Source organism: Cherax quadricarinatus, unplaced genomic scaffold (genome assembly GCF_038502225.1).
Source record: "Cherax quadricarinatus isolate ZL_2023a unplaced genomic scaffold, ASM3850222v1 Contig32, whole genome shotgun sequence".
NCBI lineage: Eukaryota > Metazoa > Arthropoda > Malacostraca > Decapoda > Parastacidae > Cherax > Cherax quadricarinatus.
Genome location: NW_027195058.1, coordinates 422,965 through 450,660, shown reverse-complemented (window position 1 = coordinate 450,660; position 27,696 = coordinate 422,965). Strand labels below are relative to the sequence as shown.

The following is a 27,696-nucleotide window of genomic DNA, read 5'->3' as shown; positions in this document are numbered from 1 at the left end:
GTATGTATGATGTTTATTGCTATACAATATATAGGTGATCCTAAATTTAATCTTACACTTCCTTTGATTAGTGTAATCACCACTGCAGTGATGATAATGCATGCTGAAACTGAAAATGTCAACCCCAACTAATATACATGAGTATTTCTGTATAATGCTGGGTCAGAACAAGAAAAACCTTTTTCATCTTCATTTGACTGGATATTATATAGGTGAACAAGTTTCCTCTTTTTGGGTAACCCTACCTTAGTGAGAGATGGCCGATGGGGATAAAGAAAAAGATTACCAAAATGTCAATCTGGCTTGCTGATCCCATGAGGTTTTCACCTTCAGAGGAGAAATTATAAAACTAAGAATGAATGTACAATTCTCTGTATATTTACCAAATTGAAACTTAAGGCATCAGTGGGTTCAGCATTCAATAGTAGAAATATATAACTATACTCCCTACATTTTTATAAGACATAAGAATGATGCCAGGAATAGGGAAGGATGAAGTAGTGAAAAAGGTGGGTAAACAGGAAAAGAGGTAAGAAAGGTTAAATACCCCCAAAACTTTGAGTGGGTTTTCAGGGAGTTCTTTGTCATAGTGATAAGGTATATACTCCGACAATCCGTGCATTGGATCCGAGTATTTATATCTTGTGAAGACTCCATTATTTTATTAGATTAAGGAAATGCCAATGATTAACATAATGTAAGTTTTCTTATAAAGCTATTGTATATATTGCAAATACTACTGAAAAAGTGCATCAAAAACTGAACAGCACATACACTGAAGGCCTTTTCATGTGCTATTCAATTTTGGATGCAGTTTTTCAATTGCATTTACAAAAAACTGCACTATATAAAGGTGCTTTATGAGACAGCTTACTGTATTTGAAACTGTGTGCAACTTCCTATTCTTAATAATTAAATATTATTTTTGTTATATAATGGCATTTACCAGATAGTTTCTTGCACTATAATAATCATAATGTACATTATGATCTATGATACACTGGTGGTGGGTGATGCATAAATCATGTTCCATCATTACCCCTTTTGCCACTTTTGTGAGGTGAGAAAGCTTTAGCAGAAATGATAGAAGAGTAATGTTAGAGGTAAAAAATGTTAAAATATTTCAGCATGAATTAAGATTTAAGTCTTAATTCATCAACATTTATAAGCAATTTTTACTCCTAGTACAAATACAGCAGCAGAGCAAAATAATTTTGCAGTTTAAAGCAATCAATGTCACTTGTTTCCAGATACATTTGATTAAGTAAATTTGAGAAAAATCCCAAGCTACAAAAATATCAATTCATCAATATTGCACTTTGTGCAGTAATGCAATGTTTACTCTAACCAGTTGTCAATTCTTTCGCTCTCAGGAATTTCGGACCAATTAGGGGACTTTTCATTCTCGTTCAACCAATCAAAGTCATCAATTTTGTTCCACTGGTTAGTACTTAAATCTAAACCACTTTGGCAATAATGGTCATTTAATTCTGAGTAGTTAAGGTTGTAAGGTGCAAATTTAACATTCTGGCAATTTTCTATTATAGCTGCTGCTGTAACATGTAAATAGAACTGTGTATCTTGTGTGCCATGAATGCGTACTTGCTGACTAGCAATCACAAATTTACAATTAATACAGTCTTTAATGAATGCTGATCTTGAAGTTGGACCAACTACCACTGTGCAATTTCTAAGCGAGGCCACTTGTAATGTGCTTGGATTTCCAAGAGCAATAACCTTACAATCTTCCAAGTTTTGCAGGTTTAACTGTCGGTTTTCCAGTTCAGTAGCTGACATTATCAGTGTCTGATCTCTCTGGTCTTTAAAACCAAAAAATTGCTTTTGGAGTAATATGTCTAAGGTGCTATGCTTTGAAATGCTGCTGTCAATGGTGTCTGCTTTAATATCTTTAGCCTTTTCACTTTTTTCTGCCAACTTTTTCTTCCCAAAGCCAAACTTTTTCTTCGGCTGAAGCTCCTCGATTACGCACTGAATTTGATCATTTAACTCTTTCATGTCATTTAAGGCTTTCTTAATTTGGAAAGAAGCTAAAAACATGGAGGATTCATTTAAGAATTGCTGCATTTGTTGAAAATCCTTTACCAAATCATCAAAGTATAACAACATATTTTCTTTGTTTACACTTCTTGCTTCTTCAATCTTTCTTTTTAAGTCATTCTTCATACGTTGAAAAGTTTCAAGGAAATAATCAGCATTTTCAGCTACAGCTGCATTACTCTCTTTCTCAGAACGTCTTTCCTCTGCTCTTTGTGCTAGTTCATCTGTTCTCTGCTTCATACGTTCCAAGATGATAGAATAGGTGGAAGCTTGCGACGGATCCATTATTTATAATTGTAAAGACTAACCTGAAAGCAATTTCCTCAAGTGTAATTATCAAATATGTACAACTGAATAAGAATATTCAAGATGCCTTGCGAGCCTGTTCCTCTTGATACATCTCTCGTGCCTTCCTAGCAGCTACTTCAGGATCATCTCCGGCTGCAGCATTCTTCAGCACACACATAAATAGAGCATTGCGCTTCTGAGCTTCTGTTTCATAATTTATTTGTTTCCCCTCAGGCAGTTTCTACTGAAAGAGAAACATTAATGAGCATCAAAAGAATCTAATGGATAATTTGATAACTATAATAAAATGGAATAATTATAACTGATGCTGTTACAAATATAAGTCGTCCCTCATCCTAAATTTAAGCTCTTAATTAGAAATGTCTAAACTATTCAACCTTTCCTTTTCTTCTTATCAGCCAATACAGTTATGGTATGCATTTTATATACATTCAAAATGACATATTTCCAATGATTCTAGAAAAATATCCCAACTTTGCCTACTGTAACTCCTAGCAATTGTAATTTCCTAAATCAACAAGGCCTTCCATCCCGGCAATCCCTTACACTAGTGTCTCTGTAATATCAAATATATTTTTGACTGAATTCATTAACTATTCAACTAACTTATTGCTAATTGTTACGGAATTCATTATATTTGTAAACAATAATTTGCTTATCTAATTATTATAAACAAAACCAAGCACTACACCTGTAAGAGTCATTTGCTTAGGTAAGAAAATGTTAGAACCAATTCCTAGACCTATTTTTGTGCCACTGTAATCTTTTAACTACTGCCCATAGAATGGGTAAGGGGTAAATAATACAACTATTCACTAGCTCTAATCAATATTTCATCTTACTATTACTAATCTATTTTCAGCTCTAAGGCATGGAAATTTTTATTTTGTTATACATGCATCACAAAATGCACTAAACCCAAAAAGGTCATAAGGTGGTACAAGGCTTAGGCGACCTATTGGAATAAGAACTTATGAGCTAACAAGCAATGTCAAAGATGGCGTAATAAGTCAGTTTCCACAATAATAATAATAATAATAATAATAATAATAATAATAATCACAGGTGTTTCCACTGAAAGCAGAGCTTTCTGAAAGTCAAGTAGGCAAAATGAGTGAACAGACAAAAAATTAGTCCTTTGTGTTCTCTGATAATGATACAATTACCCAAAAGGTGATTAATGTCAACAGGACTTGAAAAGTTCCAGAGGCACCAGGTGCCTCTAGTATGTGATAGCTGTACGTGTTGTGTGGTTCACAAACGAGAACACACAAATACAATGATCTCAGAGAGGAAGTGGTAGAGGAAGGCTCCATACACAGTTTTAAGAGCAGGTCACATAAGGCCCATGAGGCTAAGGAGTGGTAAGTTAAGAGGCAGGGCCGGGATTTGATAGCTGACCCCTGCAATCACAAATAGGTGAGGAGTAAGCACAGAGCCTACCATATTGCCAGAGGCTCACATCAACTGAATAACCTCCATAGCCAATGCTCGCCTGAATGACACAGAGTGGTCTTCAAGATTCAAGTGTCATTCTGGGTGCTTTATATAATGCAAGTCAGGTCCATCTTGGAGTACACAGTACTTGTATTTAACCTACACATAACGAAGCATGTTAAGGAATTGGAGAAAGTGCAGAAGTATGCAACAAAACTAATTCCAAACCTAAGGGGTATGAGCAATAAGGAGAGAATACAAAAATTTAATCTAATGACCCTGGACAACAGAAGCAGGGTAGAAACAATAATATACAAAATATTCAGAGGTATTGATAGGGCAAACAGGGAGAGGCTGTTTGAGTCGTAGGGAAACACGCTGAGGGACATAGCTAGAAGCTCAAGACAGACGAGTCACAGGGATGGTAGGAAATACTACATTTCTTCAGTCTCAGGGTGGTTGGGAAGTGGAATAACCTCAAAGATGTGCTGTAGGTGGACTCCACACAGTTTGAAAAGTAAGTATGATAGTGCCCACAAGCCTAGTGAATCTGGCCAAGGGACAAGTTGAGAGGTGGGGGCCAGAGGCTAAGACTTGACCTCTGCAGCCATATATAAGAGAATACTTACAGGTTAGTACATGCAGAGCAATACCCAACATTTCATATTACCTTGCATATCACAGGAAACTAGTACTATTACACTAAATTATCTACAACAGTATTTCTACCATACATTTACATTCTCAACTAAAAAAGGGTTTTAAATCAATCCATCTATAATTACGAGATTAGCTGAAATGACATAATATGGACTAGTACAAAGATGTGTTAGCATGTACAAACAGAAGAGGAGACAACAGCCCTTCTATAAATTTAGCTGGGAAAGAAGCAAAAGCATAACTGACAGACCAACATTTAATTAAATTTCCCCACTCTAAAGCCTTCACTGTTAACTACTAGTCACCTAGTGAGGGCATTCCACACAGAAATAGTGGTGGAAAACAGCCTAACCTTGCGGAGTGTCTCAGGGTCACGTTCGACCAGCTTCAGCAGTAAATATCCTGCAAGGGAGCAGCCCCCCACGTAGTATATGATCTTCGTAGCAGCCATTATACCACTTCTGTAAGCTAAAACCCAAAAATGCCAATAATGTTGTTCATATCTTAGTTGATAAACTCTAATTTTAAGACATAAAATAGTTTGAAATTAAAAGCACGCAAGATGGAACGAGCATGTAAAATATTGCAAAAGTACATCCCAGGAAGCCTAGGAAAAACACCAGCACTAGCATTAACTGTAATAACATACCCAGAACTGCTCTGTTATCATTTGCCTGAATCTTTCACACATTGTGGTGCAATGTTATTATACAAGACAGTGGCATTGTGGCAGGGGTACCCATTGCCAATGATTGGCCAGGAAATTCCCCAGATTTGAAGTCACAATGAGAACCTCTGGGTTGTGATAGATCTACTAGGGAAAGGATATCAGGCCACTTCCACACCATCCACAATTTATTGGGAAATTTACCTTATGAAACCTTGAAGAATGAGACCTATCAATTCCTAAATGGTCGAAAGATGTCCCAATGAGCAAGACACAACCTACTGTGTGGTCAGGGCTTTAGAGGGGAATCAGCATACTTCAATGACAAGCATGGTATACTGAAGCTATGACCAAAATTATGATGATTCATGACAAATGTACTCTATACACAAATACTTAAGTATGGTAATCATCAGTTTAACATATACAGTGGAACCTCGACTTACGAGTTTAATCTGTTCCATGACCTAGCTTGCAACTCAATTTGCTCATATATCAGATCAATTTTCCTCATTTAAATTAAATGATATGCCATTAATCCATTCCAGCGGAATTCCTGCTCTCATGAGGCAGGACAAAATAATTCAATATGTAATGCTAATATCAACTCTATGGCTTATTTATCTATCACAATTGATCTAATATGATATAATAAACAACATAAATAACATAGAAACATGATATATACTCTAGAATGAATAAAATGTCATTATGTGACAAGTGGTGGCGGCCATTCCCGCTCCCACTCTGACCATATCTTCACATGCTTCCCCTTCTGAGGTCTTATAAGAGAAAACAGTGTGGTCGTGAGGTTAACTGCACTAGATCACTAGTTTCATAAGGAAAACATTGAAACAAAATATTTAAAAACATGAAATGCTGTATAAAAACATCAGAGAATTTTTTTTTTTTTTTTCCCCAACAAGTCAGCCGTTTCCCACCGAGGCAGGGTGACCCAAAAAAGAAAGAAAATCCCCAAAAAGAAAATACTTTCATCATCATTCAACACTTTCACCACACTCGCACATTATCACTGTTTTTGCAGAGTTGCTCAGAATACAACAGTCTAGAAGCACACACATATAAAGATACACAACATATCCCTCCAAACTGCCAATATCCCAAACCCCTCCTTCAAAGTGCAGGCATTGTACTTCCCATTTCCAGGACTCAAGTCCGACTATATGAAAATAACCGGTTTCCCTGAATCCCTTCACTAAATATTACCCTGCTCACACTCCAACAGATCGTCAGGTCCCAAGTACCATTCGTCTCCATTCACTCCTATCTAACACGCTCACGCACGCTTGCTGGAAGTCCAAGCCCCTTGCCCACAAAACCTCCTTTACCCCCTCTCTCCAACCCTTTCGAGGACGACCCCTACCCCGCCTTCCTTCCCCTATAGATTTATATGCTTTCCATGTCATTCTACTTTGATCCATTCTCTCTAAATGACCAAACCACCTCAACAACCCCTCTTCTGCCCTCTGACTAATACTTTTATTAACTCCACACCTTTTCCTAATTTCCACACTCTGAATTTTCTGCATAATATTTACACCACACATTGCCCTTAAACAGGACATCTCCACTGCCTCCAACCGTCTCCTCACTGCTGCATTTACCACCCAAGCTTCACACCCATATAAGAGTGTTGGTACTACTATACTTTCATACATTCCCTTCTTTGCCTCCATAAATAACGTTTTTTGACTCCACATATACCTCAACGCACCACTCGCCTTTTTTCCCTCATCAATTCTATGATTAACCTCATCCTTCATAAATCCATCTGCCGACACGTCAACTCCCAAGTATCTGAAAACATTCACTTCTTCCATACTCCTCCTCCCCAATTTGATATCCAATTTTTCTTTATCTAAATCATTTGACACCCTCATCACCTTACTCTTTTCTATGTTCACTTTCAACTTTCTACCTTTACACACATTCCCAAACTCATCCACTAACCTTTGCAATTTTTCTTTAGAATCTCCCATAAGCACAGTATCATCAGCAAAAAGTAACTGTCAATTCCCATTTTGAATTTGATTCCCCAAAATTTAATCCCACCCCTCTCCCGAACACCCTAGCATTTACTTCCTTTACAACCCCATCTATAAATATATTAAACAACCATGGTGACATTACACATCCCTGTCTAAGACCTACTTTTACCGGGAAGTAGTCTCCCTCTCTTCTACACACCCTAACCTGAGCCTCACTATCCTCATAAAAACTCTTTACAGCATTTAACCCTTTGAGGGTTTTCGTCGTACTAGTACGTCTTACGCGTAGGGGTTTTTGACGTACTAGTACTCATAAATTCTAGCGACCTCAAATCTAGTGGGAGAAAGCTGGTAGGCCTTCATATGAAAGAATGGGTCTATGTGGTCAGTGTGCACAGTCTAAAAAAAATCCTGCAGCACACGGTGCATGAGAAAAAAAAACCTTTTTCCATTTTTTTTTAATAAATCAGCGACTTTGCAGTGTATTTTCGTATAGTATTTATTGTTGTATTCTAGTTTTCTTGGTCTCATTTTATAGAATGGAAGACATATTACTGAAATTGAGATGATTTTGACTGGTTTTACAATGAAAGGTGCCTTGAAATTGAGCTCAAAGTAGCAGAAATGTTCGATTTTTACCAAACTTCAAAAGTAAACAAATCGTGCCAAGCGTGCAATACACGTCAACTGGTGAGTCTAATATTCTTTCACAAGTGCACCAATAATATTTATACCATTTTTTACACTAATGCAGTAGTCTGCATAACAGTAAATCTTATATTTTTTGTGAGAATAAAAATTCAAAGTGGAAAGCAAAAGAATATAAGAGGGGCCTTGAGACGTGACTAATGACTAGAGGAAATGTCATTTTAGTGCCAGGAATGTCTTTCTTGTTTATTCTGGACCCTATTCCGAAATTGGCATCTTTTGAAATTTGTGTGAAATTGGCAAAATTGCTAAATTCTGACCACTGTACTGGATAGTTGAATTTATAAATGGGTGGTTTCTTGCACCCATTCGATAGAAAAAATGGAGTTCTAGCGAAATATTCATGTTTTTTGTCAACTAGTACAGTGAAATTGGCCGAAAATGGGGCTCAAAGTGGGCAAAGTCGCCGATCCGTAAACATCGCCGAGACCGCTAACTTTGCGAGAGCATAATTCCGTAAGTTTTCTATCAAATTTCAAACTTTTGGTGTCGTTATGATCGGGAAAAGATTCTCTATCTTTTCATAAGAGAAAATAATTTTTTTTTTTTTAAATTTGGCCGACCCTGAGAACGAGTTTTGGAGAGGGCCTGTCGACCCTCAAAGGGTTAATAACTTACCACCTATTCCATATACTTACAACATTTGCCACATTGCTCCTCTATCCACTCTATCATATGCCTTTTCTAAATCCATAAATGCAATAGAGAATGTAAAGAAAACTGGTTTTATAAAGTATACATACATATTTACCTTGGAGAAGAGATGCTGGCAGAGGTTGAGGGTGGAAAAGATAAGCAGAGTGATTATGCTGTCAGTGGCCCTATAAACCCTATCATCATCATCATCATCATCATCATTGCAGGAGTTTGTTTCATTTCATCCTTTTTCTATCTCTTAATCACTTAACTTACTTGCTACACTCTTAATGCTACTCTTTACTGCTGAAATTAACTGCTACAATTACCGTAATGCCCTTGGCTGGCGCTATAGCCTTTATTGACTCCTGCTTTAGTATTGTACATATCACAGAAGTACCACACTGGTACTGCCTGGCCAAGTCCACAACCCACACACCTCGCTTGTGTTTATCTGATTTCATGCTTTAATTCCATGGACATCATCCTCTTTTTCTTCTCAGCACTGTCCTTTGCACTTACTTTCTTAGGACCCATGGTTAGAAAAAAGAAATTTAGCAAAATACAGTAACTGCATAAAAAGCAAGCAAAACACAAGAGAAATGCTTCCACGGCGAGGTAAACACGTGCACTGCTCAGTGGATGTTGTGGTGTTCACTGCACCAACTAGTCGCAGCATTCTGAAGCTCGCTCATTATTATTATTATGGGGAAGCGCTAAATCCATAGGATTATACAGCGCCTGTGGGGGGGGGATGGAAGGTATTCAGGCTTAATTTAGGAAACTGGAGCACAGATCCAATTCCCTAGATCAAGAGCCCTTCACCAGTGTCAAGGAACCTACCTTGAGGGGGAAGCTCGCTCAAAACTCGAATTTTGACTCTTAATTCAGAACAAAAAATCGACCGAGCGACGGCTCATATCTCGAAAAACTCCTATGTTGGGGCATTCGTAAGTCAAGGTTCCACTGTACTGAGATAGTAGATGCATATAAACACAGTTACAGAACTCTTTACCTCATAAGTGCAGCCGGAAGCTGTAAATTTCATAGGCAAAAATCTTCACTCCTGCTTTACTAGTGATTCTTCCCTTTTACTGTCACTTACTGGAAACTGCTTGGACCAAATATGTTGGTCAAATTCTCTTGTTTTATCTTGTTTGTTTAAATATTCACCAACACTGTAAAATACTGTAAAAAAAAAAAAAAGTGTCAGTAAATCTAACAGGGTAAATAAAGGCTTTGACAATCAGGCTACTTCACTGAAGTAATGATGTTTAATAATAGCCACCAGCTCTATTCAGACAATATTTCTTGTGCATGAAATTCATTTGTTGAATCTAGCTGCAGGATTGTTATTGCTGTATCTTAAATATACTGTATATCATAACTGCATTCTGACCATAGTACAGAATTGACATTTAATTTTTTTTTTCATTTTTCAACATAAATTTTCATAACTCCTGTACACCTCCAAATGAAATTAAAACATGATTCACGAAGCCTAAAATACAACACTGTCAAATCAAGATATTTACCATAAAAGAAACAGTAACTAAGAAGTAAAATATAAATATATGTAGCATTTTACAGATCTAAATATCTCATTCCCCAAAATTTCCTAAATACAGTAGTTTAGTGTGACTGCAAGCAAAAATTCACCATTAATCCTTGTATATAATGAAATAAGAAGTGTTCCAAAACAGTCACTGAAGTCTTTATATTTGTATTCAAAATACAGTGGAACCTCAAAAATCGAACTGCTCCCAACACGACCAATTATGTATGTGTATTTTTGTAAGTGCTTTTATAAGTGTATTTTTGAGGGTCTGAAATGGACTCATCTAATTTGCATTATTCCTGATGGGAATAAATTCATTCGGAAAAGGCACTCGAACAGCCTTCTGGACCGAAGAAAGTTCGATATTTGAGGTTCCACTGCAATTCCAGAAACAATTTGGAAAAAAAAATGGCTCTACTTGTTATAAATAACAGCAAGGCTTTTATCTACAGTACTTACTGTTACAACACTTACTAGCTTATGGCGAAGCTTAAGGTAACTCATCAATAAGATTATTAATACTGTATACCCCGTGGGGAAATGGAAATGAATTTTTCCTCCGTAATTCATGTGTGTTGTAAGAGGCGACTAAAATGCCTGGATAAAGATGCTAGTAACCCCTTTCTCCTGTATAATTTACTGAATCTAAAAAGAAAAACTTGTTTTTCAGTTATACATGGTTTTTGTAGCCCAAAAATAACCCTTAATTTTGATTAATAATGGCCCCAAAGTGCAAAAATAGTGATGGTGGCAGTTGTTCAAAGCCTAAGAGAAGTTGTGAAATGCTCCCAATCCATGAAAAAGTGCTAATTCTAGACTTACGTATTTTGCATAATTTATCAATTAAACTTTACTACAGGTATGTATATAAACAAAAAATGACATACGGTATACAGGGTTCACTACTATCCATAGTTTCAGGTACCCACTGTAGGTCTTGGAATGTATCCCTCGCTGAAACTGGGGTAACTACTGCACCGTGTAAGGTGACAACTCTATTTAAAAATGAATAAGACAAGGATATTTGGTTATCTTCCACCTGAACAATTTATCATTTCTCCAGGGAATACAAGAATTATCAACTAATTCTGTTGATATTTTCCTATGTTATATTGTGTAATAAAGTAACATAACTGTTGTCCAGAGGGCTGAGGAAGGGTTGTTGAGGTGGTTCGGACATGTAGAGAGAATGGAGCGAAACAGAATGACTTCAAGAGTGTATCAGTCTGTAGTGGAAGGAAGGCGGGGTAGGGGTCGGCCTAGGAAGGGTTGGAGGGAGGGGGTAAAGGAGGTTTTGTGTGCGAGGGGCTTGGACTTCCAGCAGGCATGCGTGAGCGTGTTTGATAGGAGTGAATGGAGACAAATGGTTTTTAATACTTGACGTGCTGTTGGAGTGTGAGCAAAGTAACATTTATGAAGGGATTCAGGGAAACCGGCAGGCCGGACTTGAGTCCTGGAGATGGGAAGTACAGTGCCTGCACTCTGAAGGAGGGGTGTTAATGTTGCAGTTTAAAAACTGTAGTGTAAAGCACCCTTCTGGCAAGACAGTGATGGAGTGAATGATGGTGAAAGTTTTTCTTTTTCGGGCCACCCTGCCTTGGTGGGAATCGGCCGGTGTGATAATAATAAATAATAATAAAAAAATACATATTTTACTACTATATTAATTATTGTTTTGGAAATTTATATACAGTTCTCCCATTCTTTTAAATGGATTTGCTTTACATGAATTCACTATTACGTGATATCCTATTCCCGTTGGTAATCCCACGTATGTGATCTGTAAGAACTATTTTTTTTCAAAATATAAAGTATCTGCATTTCATATTTACCTTCAAGTCCAAAACTGTAGTTGTTGCTCATGTAATACCGGAAATCTGAAAAAAAAAAAAAAAAATGGTATTATAGGTGGCCCGGTGGCCTGGTGGCTAAAGCTCCCGCTTCACACACGGAGGGTCCGGGTTCGATTCCCGGCGGGTGGAAACATTTCGACACGTTTCCTTACACCTGTTGTCCTGTTCATCTAGCAGCAAATAGGTACCTGGGTGTCAGTCGACTGGTGTGGGTCGCATCCTGGGGAACAAGATTAAGGACCCCAATGGAAATAAGTTAGACAGTCCTCGATGGCGCACTGACTTTCTTGGGTTATCCTGGGTGGCTAACCCTCCGGGGCTAAAAATCCGAACGAAATCTTATCTTATCCATATTTTTTCCACAATCTTTATAATGTACCGAAATGCCTAGGCATGCTAGTGGCCTTCTTTGTAATTAATATTTTATAATATGTAACTATGTATTGTAAGCTCTGCAAGGAAATAAACATTTTCATTTTCACACATATAAAAATACAGTAGGACAAAATGTTTAATAAATTAACTAAACAGAATGAAAAGATAAATTAAATAAAAATAAAAAATAATTAAATAAAAATTAATTTAAAATTAAATAAAAATAAAAATATTAAAATTAAAAAAAAAAATGCTTGTACATTGCAGAGTCACTTGTTTGCACAGAACTGCTTAATGCCTCAAATGATGTAGTGGAAGTTTTAGCAGTAAAGGTCGAGAACCAAAACCTAGTCATTGTGGTAGTCTACAAGCCTCCGGATGCAACATCCCAGCAATTCCAGGAACAGCTGTTAAAAATTGACCACTGTCTGGAAAATCTTCCAGCTCCTGCACCCAACATCTTGCTCCTGGGGGATTTCAACTTAAGGCACCTAAAATGGAGGAATATAGCAAATAATATTGTTGCAGTAATAACACCAGGAGGCAGCTCTGATGAAAACTCACACTCACACGAGCTTTTAAATCTCTGCACAAAATTCAATTTAAACCAGCAAATAATAGAGCCTACTAGACTGGAGAATACACTATACCTCATCTTCACTAACAATGATGATCTGATAAGAAATGTCACCATATCAAAAACAATATACTCAGATCACAACATAATTGAGGTTCAGACATGTATGCGTGGAGCCCCAGACCGACATAATGAGACTAGTCACGAGGGAGCATTCACCAAATTCAACTTCAATAACAAAAACAAAGTGGGACCAAGTAAACCAAGTCCTAACCGATATAAGCTGGGAAGATATACTAAGCAACACAGACCCCAACTTATGCCTAGAACAGATTAACTCGGTGGCACTCGATGTATGCACAAGGCTTATTCCTCTAAGAAAAAGGAGTAGTAGATGTAAAATAGAAAGAGACAGGCGCTCCCTTTACAGGCGACGGAAAAGAATAACAGAGCGGCTAAAAGAGGTTAATATATCTGAAATGCGTAGGGAGACACTGGTCAGAGAAATAGCAAGCATCGAACTTAAGCTAAAAGAATCCTTTAGGAGTCAGGAATCGCGGGAAGAACTAAAAGCCATAAATGAAATCGAAAGAAATCCAAAGTATTTCTTCTCCTATGCCAAATCAAAATCGAGAACGTCCAGTATTGGGCCCCTACTTAAACAAGATGGGTCCTACACAGATGACAGCAAGGAAATGAGTGAGCTACTCAAGTCCCAATATGACTCAGTTTTTAGCAAGCCGCTAACCAGACTGAGAGTCGAAGATCAAAATTAATTTTTTATGAGAGAGCCACAAAATTTGATTAACACAAGCCTATCCGATGTTATCCTGATGCCAAATGACTTTGGACAGGCGATAAATGACATGCCCATGCACTCTGCCCCAGGGCCAGACTCATGGAACTCTGTGTTCATCAAGAACTGCAAGAAGCCCCTATCACGAGCCTTTTCCATCCTATGGAGAGGGAGCATGGACACGGGGGTCGTCCCACAGTTACTAAAAACAACAGACATAGCCCCACTCCACAAAGGGGGCAGTAAAGCAACAGCAAAGAACTACAGACCAATAGCACCAACATCCCATATCATAAAAATCTTTGAAAGGGTCCTAAGAAGCAAGATCACCACCCATCTAGAAACCCATCAGTTACACAACCCAGGGCAACATGGGTTTAGAACAGGTCGCTCCTGTCTGTCTCAACTATTGGATCACTACGACAAGGTCCTAAATGCACTAGAAGACAAAAAGAATGCAGATGTAATATATACAGACTTTGCAAAAGCCTTTGACAAGTGTGACCATGGCGTAATAGCGCACAAAATGCGTGCTAAAGGAATAACAGGAAAAGTCGGTCGATGGATCTATAATTTCCTCACTAACAGAACACAGAGAGTAGTCGTCAACAGAGTAAAGTTGAAGATTGAGACACTTATGCAGCATATGGGAATCTTTATTCAGGAAACGTTTCGCCACACAGTGGCTTCATCAGTCCAATACAAAGAGGAAGGCGTAAGGAGAGGAGGAGTATGAGGTAATCAGTCCTCAGCCTGGAGTCGATGTGTTCAGTCCATCAATCTTGTAGAATGTACAGCATAGGGCCGTAGACGTGGCTTATATACTGTAGTGAGGTGACTTGAAGCAGGCGGAGGCGGGGTCATAGTGGTACCATCCACTAGTCGAAGTAGGTCTTTGTCCAAAGGTTGAACAAGCGTTGAAGAATTCTTTGTAAGAAGATCCCATGATGCTGCAGTGTCTGACAGTTGTGATGAATGGTTTGAAAAACCGACAAGTTGAAGATTGAGACACTTATGCAGCATATGGGAATCTTTATTCAGGAAACGTTTCGCCACACAGTGGCTTCATCACTCCAATACAAAGAGGAAGGCGTAAGGAGAGGAGGAGTATGAGGTAATCAGTCCCTCAGCCTGGAGTCGATGTGTTCAGTCCATCAATCATTCATCACAACTGTCAGACACTGCAGCATCATGGGATCTTCTTACAAAGAATTCTTCAACGCTTGTTCAACCTTTGGACAAAGACCTACTTCGACTAGTGGATGGTACCACTATGACCCCGCCTCCGCCTGCTTCAAGTCACCTCACTACAGTATATAAGCCACGTCTACGGCCCTATGCTGTACATTCTACAAGATTGATGGACTGAACACATCGACTCCAGGCTGAGGGACTGATTACCTCATACTCCTCCTCTCCTTACGCCTTCCTCTTTGTATTGGACTGATGAAGCCACTGTGTGGCGAAACGTTTCCTGAATAAAGATTCCCATATGCTGCATAAGTGTCTCAATCTTCAACTTGTCGGTTTTTCAAACCATTCATCACACACAGAGTAAAGTCCGAGGCAGCTACGGTGAAAAGCTCTGTTCCACAAGGCACAGTACTCGCTCCCATCTTGTTCCTCATCCTCATATCCGACATAGACAAGGATGTCAGCCACAGCACCGTGTCTTCCTTTGCAGATGACACCCGAATCTGCATGACAAGTGTCTTCCATTGCAGACACTGCAAGGCTCCAGGCGGACATCAACCAAATCTTTCAGTGGGCTGCAGAAAACAATATGAAGTTCAACGATGAGAAATTTCAATTACTCAGATATGGTAAACATGAGGAAATTAAATCTTCATCAGAGTACAAAACAAATTCTGGCCACAAAATAGAGCGAAACACCAACGACAAAGACCTGGGAGTGCTTATGTCGGAGGATCTCACCTTCAAGGACCATAACATTGTATCAATCACATCTGCTAGAAAAATGACAGGATGGATAATGAGAACCTTCAAAACTAGGGAGGCCAAGCCCATGATGACACTCTTCAGGTCACTTGTTCTATCTAGGCTGGAATATTGCTGCACACTAACAGCACCTTTCAAGGCAGGTGAAATTGCCGACCTAGAAAATGTACAGAGAACTTTCACGGCACGCATAACGGAGATAAAACACCTCAATTACTGGGAGCGCTTGAGGTTCCTAAACCTGTATTCCCTGGAACGCAGGAGGGAGAGATACATGATTATATACACCTGGAAAATCCTAGAGGGACTAGTACCGAACTTGCACACGAAAATCACTCACTACGAAAGCAAAAGACTTGGCAGACGATGCACCATCCCCCCAATGAAAAGCAGGGGTGTCACTAGCACGTTAAGAGATCATACAATAAGTGTCAGGGGCCCGAGACTGTTCAACTGCCTCCCAGCATACATAAGGGGGATTACCAACAGACCCCTGGCAGTCTTCAAGCTGGCACTGGACAAGCACCTAAAGTCAGTTCCTGATCAGCCAGGCTGTGGCTCGTACGTTGGTTTGCGTGCAGCCAGCAGCAACAGCCTGGTTGATCAGGTTCTGATCCACCAGGCGGCCTGGTCACAGACCGGGCCGCGGGGGCGTTGACCCCCGGAACTCTCTCCAGGTAAACTCCAGGTATAGTACACATAATACATTTATGCATGAAAAGGCAATCAAATTTCCTCCTACAGAATGAACTCAACACACAAAAACACTTCTACTTTTTTAATTAAAAATTTAATACCACCATACACATCTTATGTTGATATACTTTATTCCGGTCATAACATTGACACCATACAATGATTTTAGACAAGCTCTTTTTACTGCCTTTTACCTCCTTGCTGCATTTTTTATGAGGCACACCTATACACTGATACCTCTGATATGCCTTTTGATGGTTTTCAAGAGTTTTCTACTCCCACAGCCTATCAGACGTTATCTTGACGCCAAATGACTTCGAACAGGTGATAAATGACATGCCCATGCACTATGCCCCAGGGCCAGACTCATGGAACTCCATGTTCATCAAGAACTGCAAGAAGCCCCTATCATGTGCTTTTAACATCCTATGGAGAGGGAGCATGGACACTGGGGTCGTCCCACAGTTACTAAACACAACAGACATAGCCCCACTCCACAAAGGGGGCAGTAAAGCAATAGCAAAGAACTACAGACCGATAGCACTAACATCCCATATCATAAAAATCTTTGAAAGGGTCCTAGGAAGCAAAATTGCCACCCATGTAGGATACCCATCAATTACACAACCCAGGGCAACATGGGTTTAGAGCAGGTCTCTCCTGTCTGTCCCAACTACTGGATCACTAGGACAAGGTCCTAGATGCACTAGAAGACAAAAAGAATGCAGATGTAATATACATAGACTTTGCAAAAGCTTTCAACAAGTGTGACCATGACGTAATAGCGCACAAAGTTGGTGCTAAAGGAATAACAGTTAAAGTTGGTAGATAGATCTTTAATTTTCTGACAAATAGAACACAGAATAGTAGTCAACAGAGTAAAGTCTGAGGTGGCTACGATGAAAAGCTCTGTTCCACAAGGCACAGTACTCGCTCCCATCTTGTTCCTCATCCTCATATCTGACAGACAAGGATGTAAGCCACAGCACCCTGTCTTCCTTTGCAGATGACACCCGAATCTGCATGACTGTCTTCCATTGCAGACACTGCAAGGCTCCAGGCGGACATCAACCAAATCTTTCAATGGGCTGCAGAAAACAATGTGAAGTTCAACAATGAGAAATTTCAATTACTCCAATATAGTAAACATGAGGAAATTAAAACTTCATCAGAGTATAAAACAAATTCCAACCACACAATAGAGCGAAAAACTAACGTCAAAGTCCCGGGAGTGATCACGTCGGAGGATCTCATCTTCAAGGACCATAACATTGTATCATTAGCATCTGCTAGAAAACTGACAGGATGGATAATGAGAACCTTCAAAACTAGAGATGCAAAGCCCATGATGACACTCTTCAGGTCGCTTGTTCTATCTAGGCTTGAATATTGCTGCACACTAACAGCACCGTTCAAGGCAGGTGAAATCGCTGACCTAGAAAATGTACAGAGAACCTTCACGGCATGCATAACTGAGATTAAACACCTCAATTACTGGGAACATTTGAAGTTCCTGAACCTGTACTCCCTGGAACGGAGGCAGGAGAGATACATGATTACATACACCCGGAAAATCCTAGAGGGACTAGTACCGAACTTGCACACGAAAATCACTCCCTACAAAAGCAAAAGACTCAGCAGACGATGCAACATCCCCCAATGAAAAGCAGGGGTGTCACTAGCACGATAAGAGACAACACAATAAATGTCAGGGGCCCAAGACTGTTCAACTGCCTCCCAGCATACATAAGGGGGATTACCAATAGACCCCTGGCTGTCTTCAAGCAGGCACTGGACAAGCACCTAAAGTCTGTACCTGACCAGCCGGGGTGTGGTTCGTATGTTGGATTGCGTGCAGCCAGCAGTAACAGTCTGGTTGATCAGGCCCTGATCCACCATGAGGCCTGGTCAAAGACCGGGCCGTGGGCGCGTTGACCCCCGGAACTCTCTCCAGGTAAACTCCTGGCCTGGGGCCAGGCTTCTCTGGTACTTGCCTTGGAGGAGCACTGGTGGAGCCTTTTCTTCAAGACTTCTATATTTACTATTTTGCATCCAGACAAATTTCTTACCAGAAGTTTCTATACTCCAACAACTTTCTTCAAGATGGGAGAACAAAAGACAAAGATGAGGACGAAAAGAAGGGTAAGCAAGATGGGGTGAGAGGGAAAGAACAGGAAGAAGAAAAATAAGGAAAAGGGAGAAAGAGGAAGAAAAACGAGAGGGAAGAAGATGCAGAAAAAGAGAGGAAGGGGAAGAGGATAATAATTAAGAAAAAAATAAAGGAAATATAAAATGCAGAAAAAAAAATAAAACAATACCACTTTACAAATAGAAGACGAGCAATGAATGGAGTGTTTCTGTAAACTTCAAACTTTTAATTAAATAACAGATATGTAATAGATGACAACACCCCAACATAACTCCATTTAAGTACGTGTTATCTACAAATAATTTGTTGCAAACAGATACTGTAGTTACAGGCAAGTATATATAAATATAATTACCGTCTCAAAATTACTGTAGCTTACCTCTGTCCGTGTTCATCCGGTTATAAACATAGTACAAGCCACCAAACGCCCCAACTTCTAGAGCAAATAAGACTGCAGCACTCTTCTTTATGAAGCTAAACAACTGAGAACGTGGGTATTTTTTCATGATAACATGCCCTGGAATTAAAGGTGATAGCTTATGTAAAACAAGACAAACTGTATTCAAGAAATTTACATGTGATTTCACAAACATTGGTATGAATTTGTATAATTATTCTGAAGATTCATAAATACTACACTACAGATACTAGGTTGGAAGACAGCAACTATCCAGAGAGGTACTACTGTCCTGTCATATGAATGTGAAATGGAAGCCTGTTAATTTTTTTTTTTTTTTTACACTGGAAGAACTCCTGATCATTCCTTTCAGTCTCATGAACTGATGACAGGTTAATCTTATATGCCTCTACCTACATTTATTACCATCTTGTAGGAGTGAAGAAGAGCAGGATATGAGTGTGGGGAAGGTGCGCGAGGCATTACGTAGAATGAAAATGAAAGGGGGTAAAGCAGCTGGAACTGACGGGATCATGACAGAAATGTTAAAAGCAGGGGGGGGATATAGTGTTGGAGTGGTTGGTATTTTTGTTTAATAAATGTATGAAAGAGGGGAAGGTACCAAGGATTGGCAGAGAGCATGTATAGTCCCTTTATATAAAGGACAGGGGGGACAAAAGAGATTGTAAAAATTATAGAGGAATAAGTTTACTGAGTATACCAGGAAAAGTGTACGGTAGGGTTATTATTGAAAGAATTAGAGGCAAGACAGAATGTAGAACTGCAGATGAGCAAGGAGGTTTTAGAGTGGGCAGGGGATGTGTAGATCAAGTGTTTATATTAAAGCATATGTGTGACCAGTATTTAGATAAAGGGAAGGAAGTTTTTATTGCATTTATGGATCTAGAAAAGGCATATGATAGAGTGGATAGGGGAACAATGTGGCAGATGTTGCAAGTATATGGAATAGATGGTAAGTTACTAAATGCTGTAAAGAGTTTTTATGAGGATAGTGAGGCTCAAGTTAGGGTGTGTAAAAGAGAGGGAGACTAGTTCCCGGTAAAAGTAGGTCTTAGACAGGGATGTGTGATGTCACCATGGTTTAATATCTTTATAGATGGGGTTGTAAAAAGTAAATGCTAGGGTGTTCGGGAGGGGGGTGGGATTAAATTATGGGGAATCAAATACAAAATGGGAATTGACACAGTTACTTTTTGCTGATACTGTGCTTATGGGAGATTCTAAAGAAAAATTGCAAAGGTTAGTAGACGAGTTTGGGAGTGCGTGTAAAGGTAGAAAGTTGAAAGTGAACATAGAAAAGAGTAAGGTGATGAGGGTATCAAATGATTTAGATAAAGAAAAATTGGATATCAAATTGGGAAGGAGGAGTATGGAAGAAGTGAATGTTTTCAGATATTTGGGAGTTGACGTGTCAGCAGATGGATTTATGAAGGATGAGGTTAATCATAGAATTGATGAAGGAAAAAAGGCGAGTGGTGTGTTGAGGTATACATGTATGTGGAGACAAAAAAACATTATCTATGGAGGCAAAGGGAATGTATGAAAGTAAAGTAGTACCACCAACACTCTTATATGGGTGTGAAGCTTGCGTTATAAATGCTGCAGCGAGGAGGTGGTTGGAGGCAGTGGAGATGTCCTGTCTAAGGGCAATGTGTGGTGTGAATATTATGCAGAAAATTCGGAGTGTGGAAATTAGAATTTGTGGAGTTAATAAAAGTATTAGTCAGAGGGCTGAAGAGGGGTTGTCGAGGTGGTTTGGTCATTTAGAGAGAATGGATCAAAGTAGAATGACATGGAGAGCGTATAAATCTGTAGGGGAAGGAAGGTAGGGTAGGGGCCATCCTTGAAAAGGCTGGAGGGAGGGGGTAAAGGTTTTGTGGGCGAGGGGCTTGGACTTCCAGGAAGCGTGCGCGAGCGTATTAGACAGGAGTGAATGGAGACGAATGGTATTTGGGACCTGACGAGCTGTTGGGGTATAAGCAGAGTAATATTTAGTGAAGGGATTCAGGGACACCGGTTATTTTCATATAGCCGGATTTGAGCCCTGGAAATGGGTAGTACAATGCCTGCACTTTAACCCGTAAATGGTCCAAGCAGATCTACGTTCACATGTCTAGTGCTCCAAAAGTAGATCTTCATTTTTTTACACATTTTCAAATATAACAAAAAAAAAAAGTAGATCAAAGTTTTTTACACATTTTCAAATGTAAAAAAAAAAAAATCTACTTTTTTTACATACTTTCAAATGTTGAAAAAATGTATACAGTGGACCCCTGGTTAACGATATTTTTTCATTCCAGAAGTATGTTCAGGTGCCAGTACTGACCGAATTTGTTCCCATAAGGAATATTGTGAAGTAGATTAGTCCATTTCAGACCCCCAAACATACATGTACAAACGCACTTACATAAATACACTTACATAATTGGTCGCATTGGGAGGTGATTGTTAAGCGGGGGTCCACTGTATATACGTTTGGACCGTTTACGGGTTAACCCTTTCAGGGTCCAAGGCCCAAATCTGGAGTCACGCACCAGTGTCCAAGAATTTTCAAAAAAAAAATTTGTTATTTTTTCTTATGAAATCGTAGAGAATCTTTTTGTGAAGGTAATAAAACAAAAAGTACGAAATTTGGTGGAAAATTGACGAAATTATGCTCTCGCGAATTTTGATGTGTCAGCGATATTTACGAATCGGCGATTTTGCCGACTTTGACTCCCATTTTATGCCAATTACATTATTCCAATCAACCAAATTCTTAGCTATTTCACTAGTATTACTTCTATTCTATCGATTGAGCACAAGAAATCGCCAAGTCAACTGTTTCAACTACAAAATAAAGTGATCGGAAATTGTTAATTTGGCCAATTTAACACAAAGTTCAAAATATTCCAATTTCAAAATAGGGTCCAGAATAAACAATGTAGGCATTCCTGGCACTAAACTAACATTTCCTCTGTTCATTAGTCATGTTTTGAGGCTTTACAAATAAATTCCATTTTGATTTTTTATTCACATAATGAATTTTTATTCACACCAAAAAATAGAAGATTTACTGCTATGCAATACTGTAATAATTGTATAAATATCATCACCATATTTGTGAATGTATATTAGACCCACCAGCTGACGTGTATTAGACGTGTGAGGTCGTTTGTTTACTCTTGAATATCGGCAAAAATTTAACATTTCCACTACTTTGAGCTCAGTTTCAAGCCATTTCCAGTGCTAAAACCAATCAAAATCATCTCTATTTCTGTAATATGTCTTCCATTCTATCAAATGAGACCAAGAAATCGCAAATACAACTATAAAAAAACATACGAAAAAACACTGCAAAGTTGCTGTTTTAATCGAAAAATCATGATTTCAGTTTTTTTCTCTCATTATACACAGTGTGCTGCAGGATCTGTTTTATGTGGTGCACACATACCACATAGATGTATTCTCTCATATCTAGGCCCAAATGTACCACTCACAGTTTATCAGAGTGAGCTGAGCTCATGGCGTAGATCTACGGTTTGGACACTCACCATAAAGCCGTAGATCTACGGGACGGACCCTGAAAGGGTTAAAGGAGGGGTTTGGGATATTGGCAGTTTGGAGGAATATGTTATGTATCTTTATACCTCACCGGCAACTACCCGAACACACTGTTCCTAGCTCCGACTAACCCATACGAAGTCTCCCTTATTATCAACGCACTAAAAAACAAGGCAGGAGATTTAAATACCTTACCACCCTTTATATACAAAAAAGTGTCACAAGTGCTATCACCAATCATTGCAACACTCTTTAACAAATCCATTGAATCCTCCACCTTCCCTACAGTACTCAAAATAGCAAGGGTCACCCCGATCCACAAAGGAGGAGACCAAACAGAGTTGAATAATTATAGGCCAATATCCAACTTACACCCTCTCTCAAAAATCTTCGAAAAATTAATTCATAAACGAATCTACTCCTACCTTATCTCCCAAAACATACTCAACCCCTGCCAATTTGGATTCAGGCCTAATAAAAATACTAATGATGCTATTATACACATGCTAGAACATATATACACTGCAATAGAGAAAAAAGAAGTCCCACTGGGGATCTTCATTGACTTACGTAAAGCTTTTGATACAGTTGACCATGACTTGCTCCACGTAAAATTGTCACACTATGGTATAAGAGGGCACTCCCTCAACTACCTCAAGTCATACCTCAGCAACAGAAGCCAATATGTGTACGCAAATGGGGCAAACTCTTCTGCGCAACCAATTACAGTTGGTGTCCCACAGGGAAGTGTCCTTGGCCCTCTTCTCTTTCTCCTATACATAAATGACCTTCCAAATGCTTCGCAATTACTCAAACCCACACTATTTGCAGATGACACTACATACGTCTTCTCTCACCCGAGCCCAATCACGCTAGCTAATACTGTAAACACCGAATTACAGAAAATATCTACCTGGATGAGGACTAACAAACTTACACTAAACATTGACAAAACCTACTTCATTCAGTTTGGTAACAGAGCTACAGATGTACCTCTTAACATAATGATAAACGGATCACCTATCACAAAGCTAACAGAGGGAAAATTCTTAGGAATCCACCTTGATAATAGACTCAAATTTCATACACATATACAACAAATTTCTAAGAAAATTTCCAAGACTGTAGGCATACTATCGAAGATACGGTACTATGTTCCACAGTCAGCCCTCCTGGCCCTATATCACTCTCTTATTTACCCCTATCTCACCTATGGAATTTGTGCATGGGGCTCAACAACAATTAACCATCTCAGACCACTAATTACCCAACAAAAGGCTGCAGTTAGAATAACAAATTCTCACTACAGGCAGCACACTCCACCAATATTTAATACACTAAACCTACTCACCATACAAAACATCCATACTTATTACTGCACCTATTACATACATAGAACACTTAACTCTGATATTAACCCTCCCCTCAAACATCTCCTTGCCAACCTCAACAGAACACATGACCATAACACAAGGCACAGATCACTCTTTGATGTTCCTCGTGTCCATCTCACACTATGCAAAAACTCAATGCACATAAAAGGCCCTAAAATCTGGAATTCATTACCTGTAAATATAAAAGAAACACTACCTGTTTATAAATTCAAGTCTCTTCTCAAAGATCACTTACTCACCCAAAACCAAATAAATACTGAATAACTGAACCTTATAAATTGTATATCTTAAATGTTTCTCACAATTATATCACATAAATGTTAAACCTAAAACCGAATCTAACTTTATTATTTTTTAAATACACTACCTAACAGAATACTTCATATGACTTGAATGTACAACAATGCATGCAACCATATGACCTGTCTTTGTAATACTCACTTGTGCTTTATAGTAATCTGTTTACATTAATGTTATATCACTGATTTCATCATTGCTTAGTTAATCTTAAGTTAATTTTAAGCCAGCCCGTAATGCTATGCATAGTATAAGTGGCTTTGGCATGCTGCTCTTATCTGTATTTTTTTGTACCTCTGTATGTGTGCTCAAATTGTTAATAAATAAATAAAATAAAATAAATAAATAAATAAATATACGTATATGCTTCTAAACTGTTGTATTCTGAGCACTTCTGCAAAAACAGTGATTATGTGTGAGGTGAAAGTGTTGAATAATGAAAGTATTTTCTTTTTGGGGATTTTCTTTCTTTTTTGGGTCACCCTGCCTCGGTGGGAGACGGCCAACTTGTTGAAAAAAAAAAAATTACACATTACTTTCTTATGTGCTTTATAATCCTGCAATATTACTTTTTTATCATAGAAAGCCTGGTCTGAGACCAGGCTGTGGGGAAGATAATCCACAGAATATAAGAGATAACTAACAAATAAGATACATTACTGGTATTATAATTATCATATTTTGGGAAGTGCTTGACCCATGAGGGTCATACAGCACCTGGGGAACAAGGCTCCATTTCCTTAGATCAAGAACCCTTTACCAGTATCAATGCACTTCCCTTGAAGATTGCATTGCTGATGAATTAATTTGACTTATACACAAATAACCCGCACATAAAAGAGAGAAGCTTACGACGACATTTTGGTCCGACTTGAACCATTTACAAAGTGGTCCAAGTTGGACCAAAACGTCGTCGTAAGCTTCTCTCTTTTATGTGCGGGTTATTTGTGTATCGTTCCAGTCACGGTATTGTGCCTTTTTTTGTTAGTTATTAATTTGACTTAACTTGGATAGCCCCCCAAATTTAAACATTTTGACTTATTTCCATTGTGGTACACATTTCTCATTTCATATACAAGCACGTGTGTGTGCCATCTTATATTTAATCCACAGTGATACTAAACAGTGAAACTTATGCCTGCAACTCATAGAACAACTGCTTGTTCATACAGTGTATTATTATACAGTATACACTAATATACCATCCACATTTATGATACAATAATGACTCCTAGCAGGAACACAAGGGCAAAGCTGGAAGTTGAAAACAAAGACGATTCATAGGGATGCTAGGAAGTATTTCATCAATCTTAGAATAGTCAGGAAGTGGAACAACCTGGACAGTGCAATGGTAGAGGCAGGATCCATACACAGCTTTTAATTAAGAAGCCATGAGAGTAACCCTAGTAGCGGCAAGGAAAGAGGAAGAGCCAGGAGCTGACTCAACCCTTGTAACTACACATAGGCAAGTATATATGGGCAAGTACATACAAGTTTATTCTCTATAAGTATTACAATGCTGAGTTTACAGAATTTGGTTATTGTGTGGTTTACATGTAGTAAAATAATGATTACAGAGTGTACCACTAGAACACCTAGCATGGCTAGGCATTTCGGGCAGACTTAGTTTAATTCTTAATTTTAAAATATTACAAATTATGAGGTAAATTGGTATTATGGCTAAGTGACTAAATACATGTACTAGTTTGTGAGTTTAGCAATGTGAATGCTTTTGTTTTGGCACAGTACATAGTTTCATTATTGGAGTATCACAGGATTCATTATTTTAAGATTGAGATTAATATTTCTGTTTATGGTCAAATGGGTGAGTGAGTGTAAGTGTGAACCACCAGGTGGTATTCGTGTAGTTAGTTGACGGGGTGTATCAGGGAGATAAGATGTTTTCTAATGGTAGTTTTGAAGGTGATGAATGTGTCTGCAGTTCTAGTTCTCAGGTAGGGTGTTCCAGATTTTAGGGCCTTTGACATACATTGAATTTTTGTGAAGGTTTAGTCGGACACGGGGAATGTCGTAGAGATGTTTGTGTCTGGTGTTATGCCTGTGGGTTCTGTCACAACTATCAAGAAAGCGTTTTAGGTCAAGGTTGATATTGGAGTTTAAGGTCCTGTAGATGTAGATTGCACAGTAGTAAGTGTGGATGTACTGACCTTATATATGATGGGGTCCACCTCTGGTGTAAATTGTGGGACCCAGAGCCTCGGAGAAGTGGATAAAAAGGCTTCAAGGAAGAATATTTGGATTTCTTCCTGAAGTCGTTTGAATATTCCACTTCCCCTTCCATCCCATCTTGTCATTCTTTTTTACCAATAGGTATATTTTATTACATAATATAGTACAAAAGGTTTAAGATATACATTGTTGATATAAAATGGCATATATTGATCTTATATGTATATTTTATATAGTGAGCCGAGTGCACTATTATACATTCTTTTATTGTAGGTTAAATCTGAATGACAGTGTAACCAATAAAGAAAACTGAAATAAATTTATTGAATAAATATAGATTTAATGAATAAAGCCCCAATGGAAATTAAATCACACTGCTTGTCTTTTTTTTTATATGGGATTAAATCTGATTAAACTTATTATACAAGTGCTGTATAACCCATAAGGGTTTAGTGCTCAAATGGAATGATAATAATTATTACAAAACGAAGCTAATTGCTAAAACCACAAGTCATTAATAATTAAACCACCAAAATTTTAAAATTATGAACCAGGCATAAAAGCTTGCTAACTTACATTATCTTAACTTCCACACCTTAACTTTGTGTAAATAAACTTATATTTCTGTTCCTTTCCTGTTATGGTGTTTCTTCTAAATTATATCCCAAGACATGTTCATGTATCTACATTTCACAGTGATTAAAGGTGTTTATCACCCCACCAATGTAATACGTACACAGTAGTGTCAACTGTGACTTACATTACTGTTAATATTGTATAATAAAGAAAATAAAGAGTAAACTAAACCGACCGTGAGTGAAGGACAGCAGGTGACTGACTAACACACTACCTGCCTAAACCTTATTACCTTAACACATTCCTTGAAATTCACCTAGCAGTCATTATTATTATTATTATTATTATTATTATTATTATTATTATTATTATTATTATGAGGAGGAGCGCTAAACCCGTAGGGATATATAGCTCCTGTGTGGGGTAGGGATGGATGGTATTCAGGGAACTGGAGCACAGAATAAGTTTATTCAGGTACTAGTACACATAAATAGTTACATAAATTATCATACATAGCAGCATATGTGTAGATTCCTAAGATAACCCCCCAAAAAAGTAAAGATGATTTATCCAATTCCCTAGATCAAGAGCCCCTCACCAGCATCAGTGAACCTCTCTTAAGGGCTCACTTAGCAGTAAGTAGGTACCTGGGTGTTAGGAGACTTGTGAGTTGCATCCCGGGGTGGGGGGGATGAATATTAAAGGGCTAGAATGGACATAAGACGGACAGTCCATGATGACGCAATGACTTCTGGATTTTTTTCTGGGCAGGTAACCCTCCAAAATTAAAAATTCTTAACAAAATCTTTTTATATATTCCTCGGGTCAAAT

General features: G+C 38.4%; 1 protein-coding gene across 5 annotated transcripts; it reads right to left on the bottom strand.

Annotated features, from left to right (window-relative positions):
- Window positions 1-27,171, bottom strand: LOC128693563 (tubulin-specific chaperone C-like). 5 transcript variants are annotated; one of them, XM_070079879.1, is made up of 6 exons: window positions 27,101-27,171; window positions 18,827-18,964; window positions 11,875-11,919; window positions 9,500-9,672; window positions 4,817-4,932; window positions 1-2,590 (listed from the first exon to the last, which is right to left on the bottom strand). In XM_070079879.1, exon 6 carries the CDS (start codon window positions 2,341-2,343, stop codon window positions 1,339-1,341), a length of 1,005 nt encoding a protein of 334 aa, XP_069935980.1. In that variant the 5' UTR covers window positions 2,344-2,590; window positions 4,817-4,932; window positions 9,500-9,672; window positions 11,875-11,919; window positions 18,827-18,964; window positions 27,101-27,171; the 3' UTR covers window positions 1-1,338. The 5 variants fall into 5 exon arrangements, with proteins under 5 accessions (XP_069935980.1, XP_069935982.1, XP_069935981.1 ...); XM_070079881.1 differs by having other exon boundaries at window positions 1-2,587; XM_070079880.1 differs by lacking the exon at window positions 27,101-27,171 and adding an exon at window positions 26,866-27,016.
- Window positions 27,172-27,696: the final 525 nt, after the last annotated feature.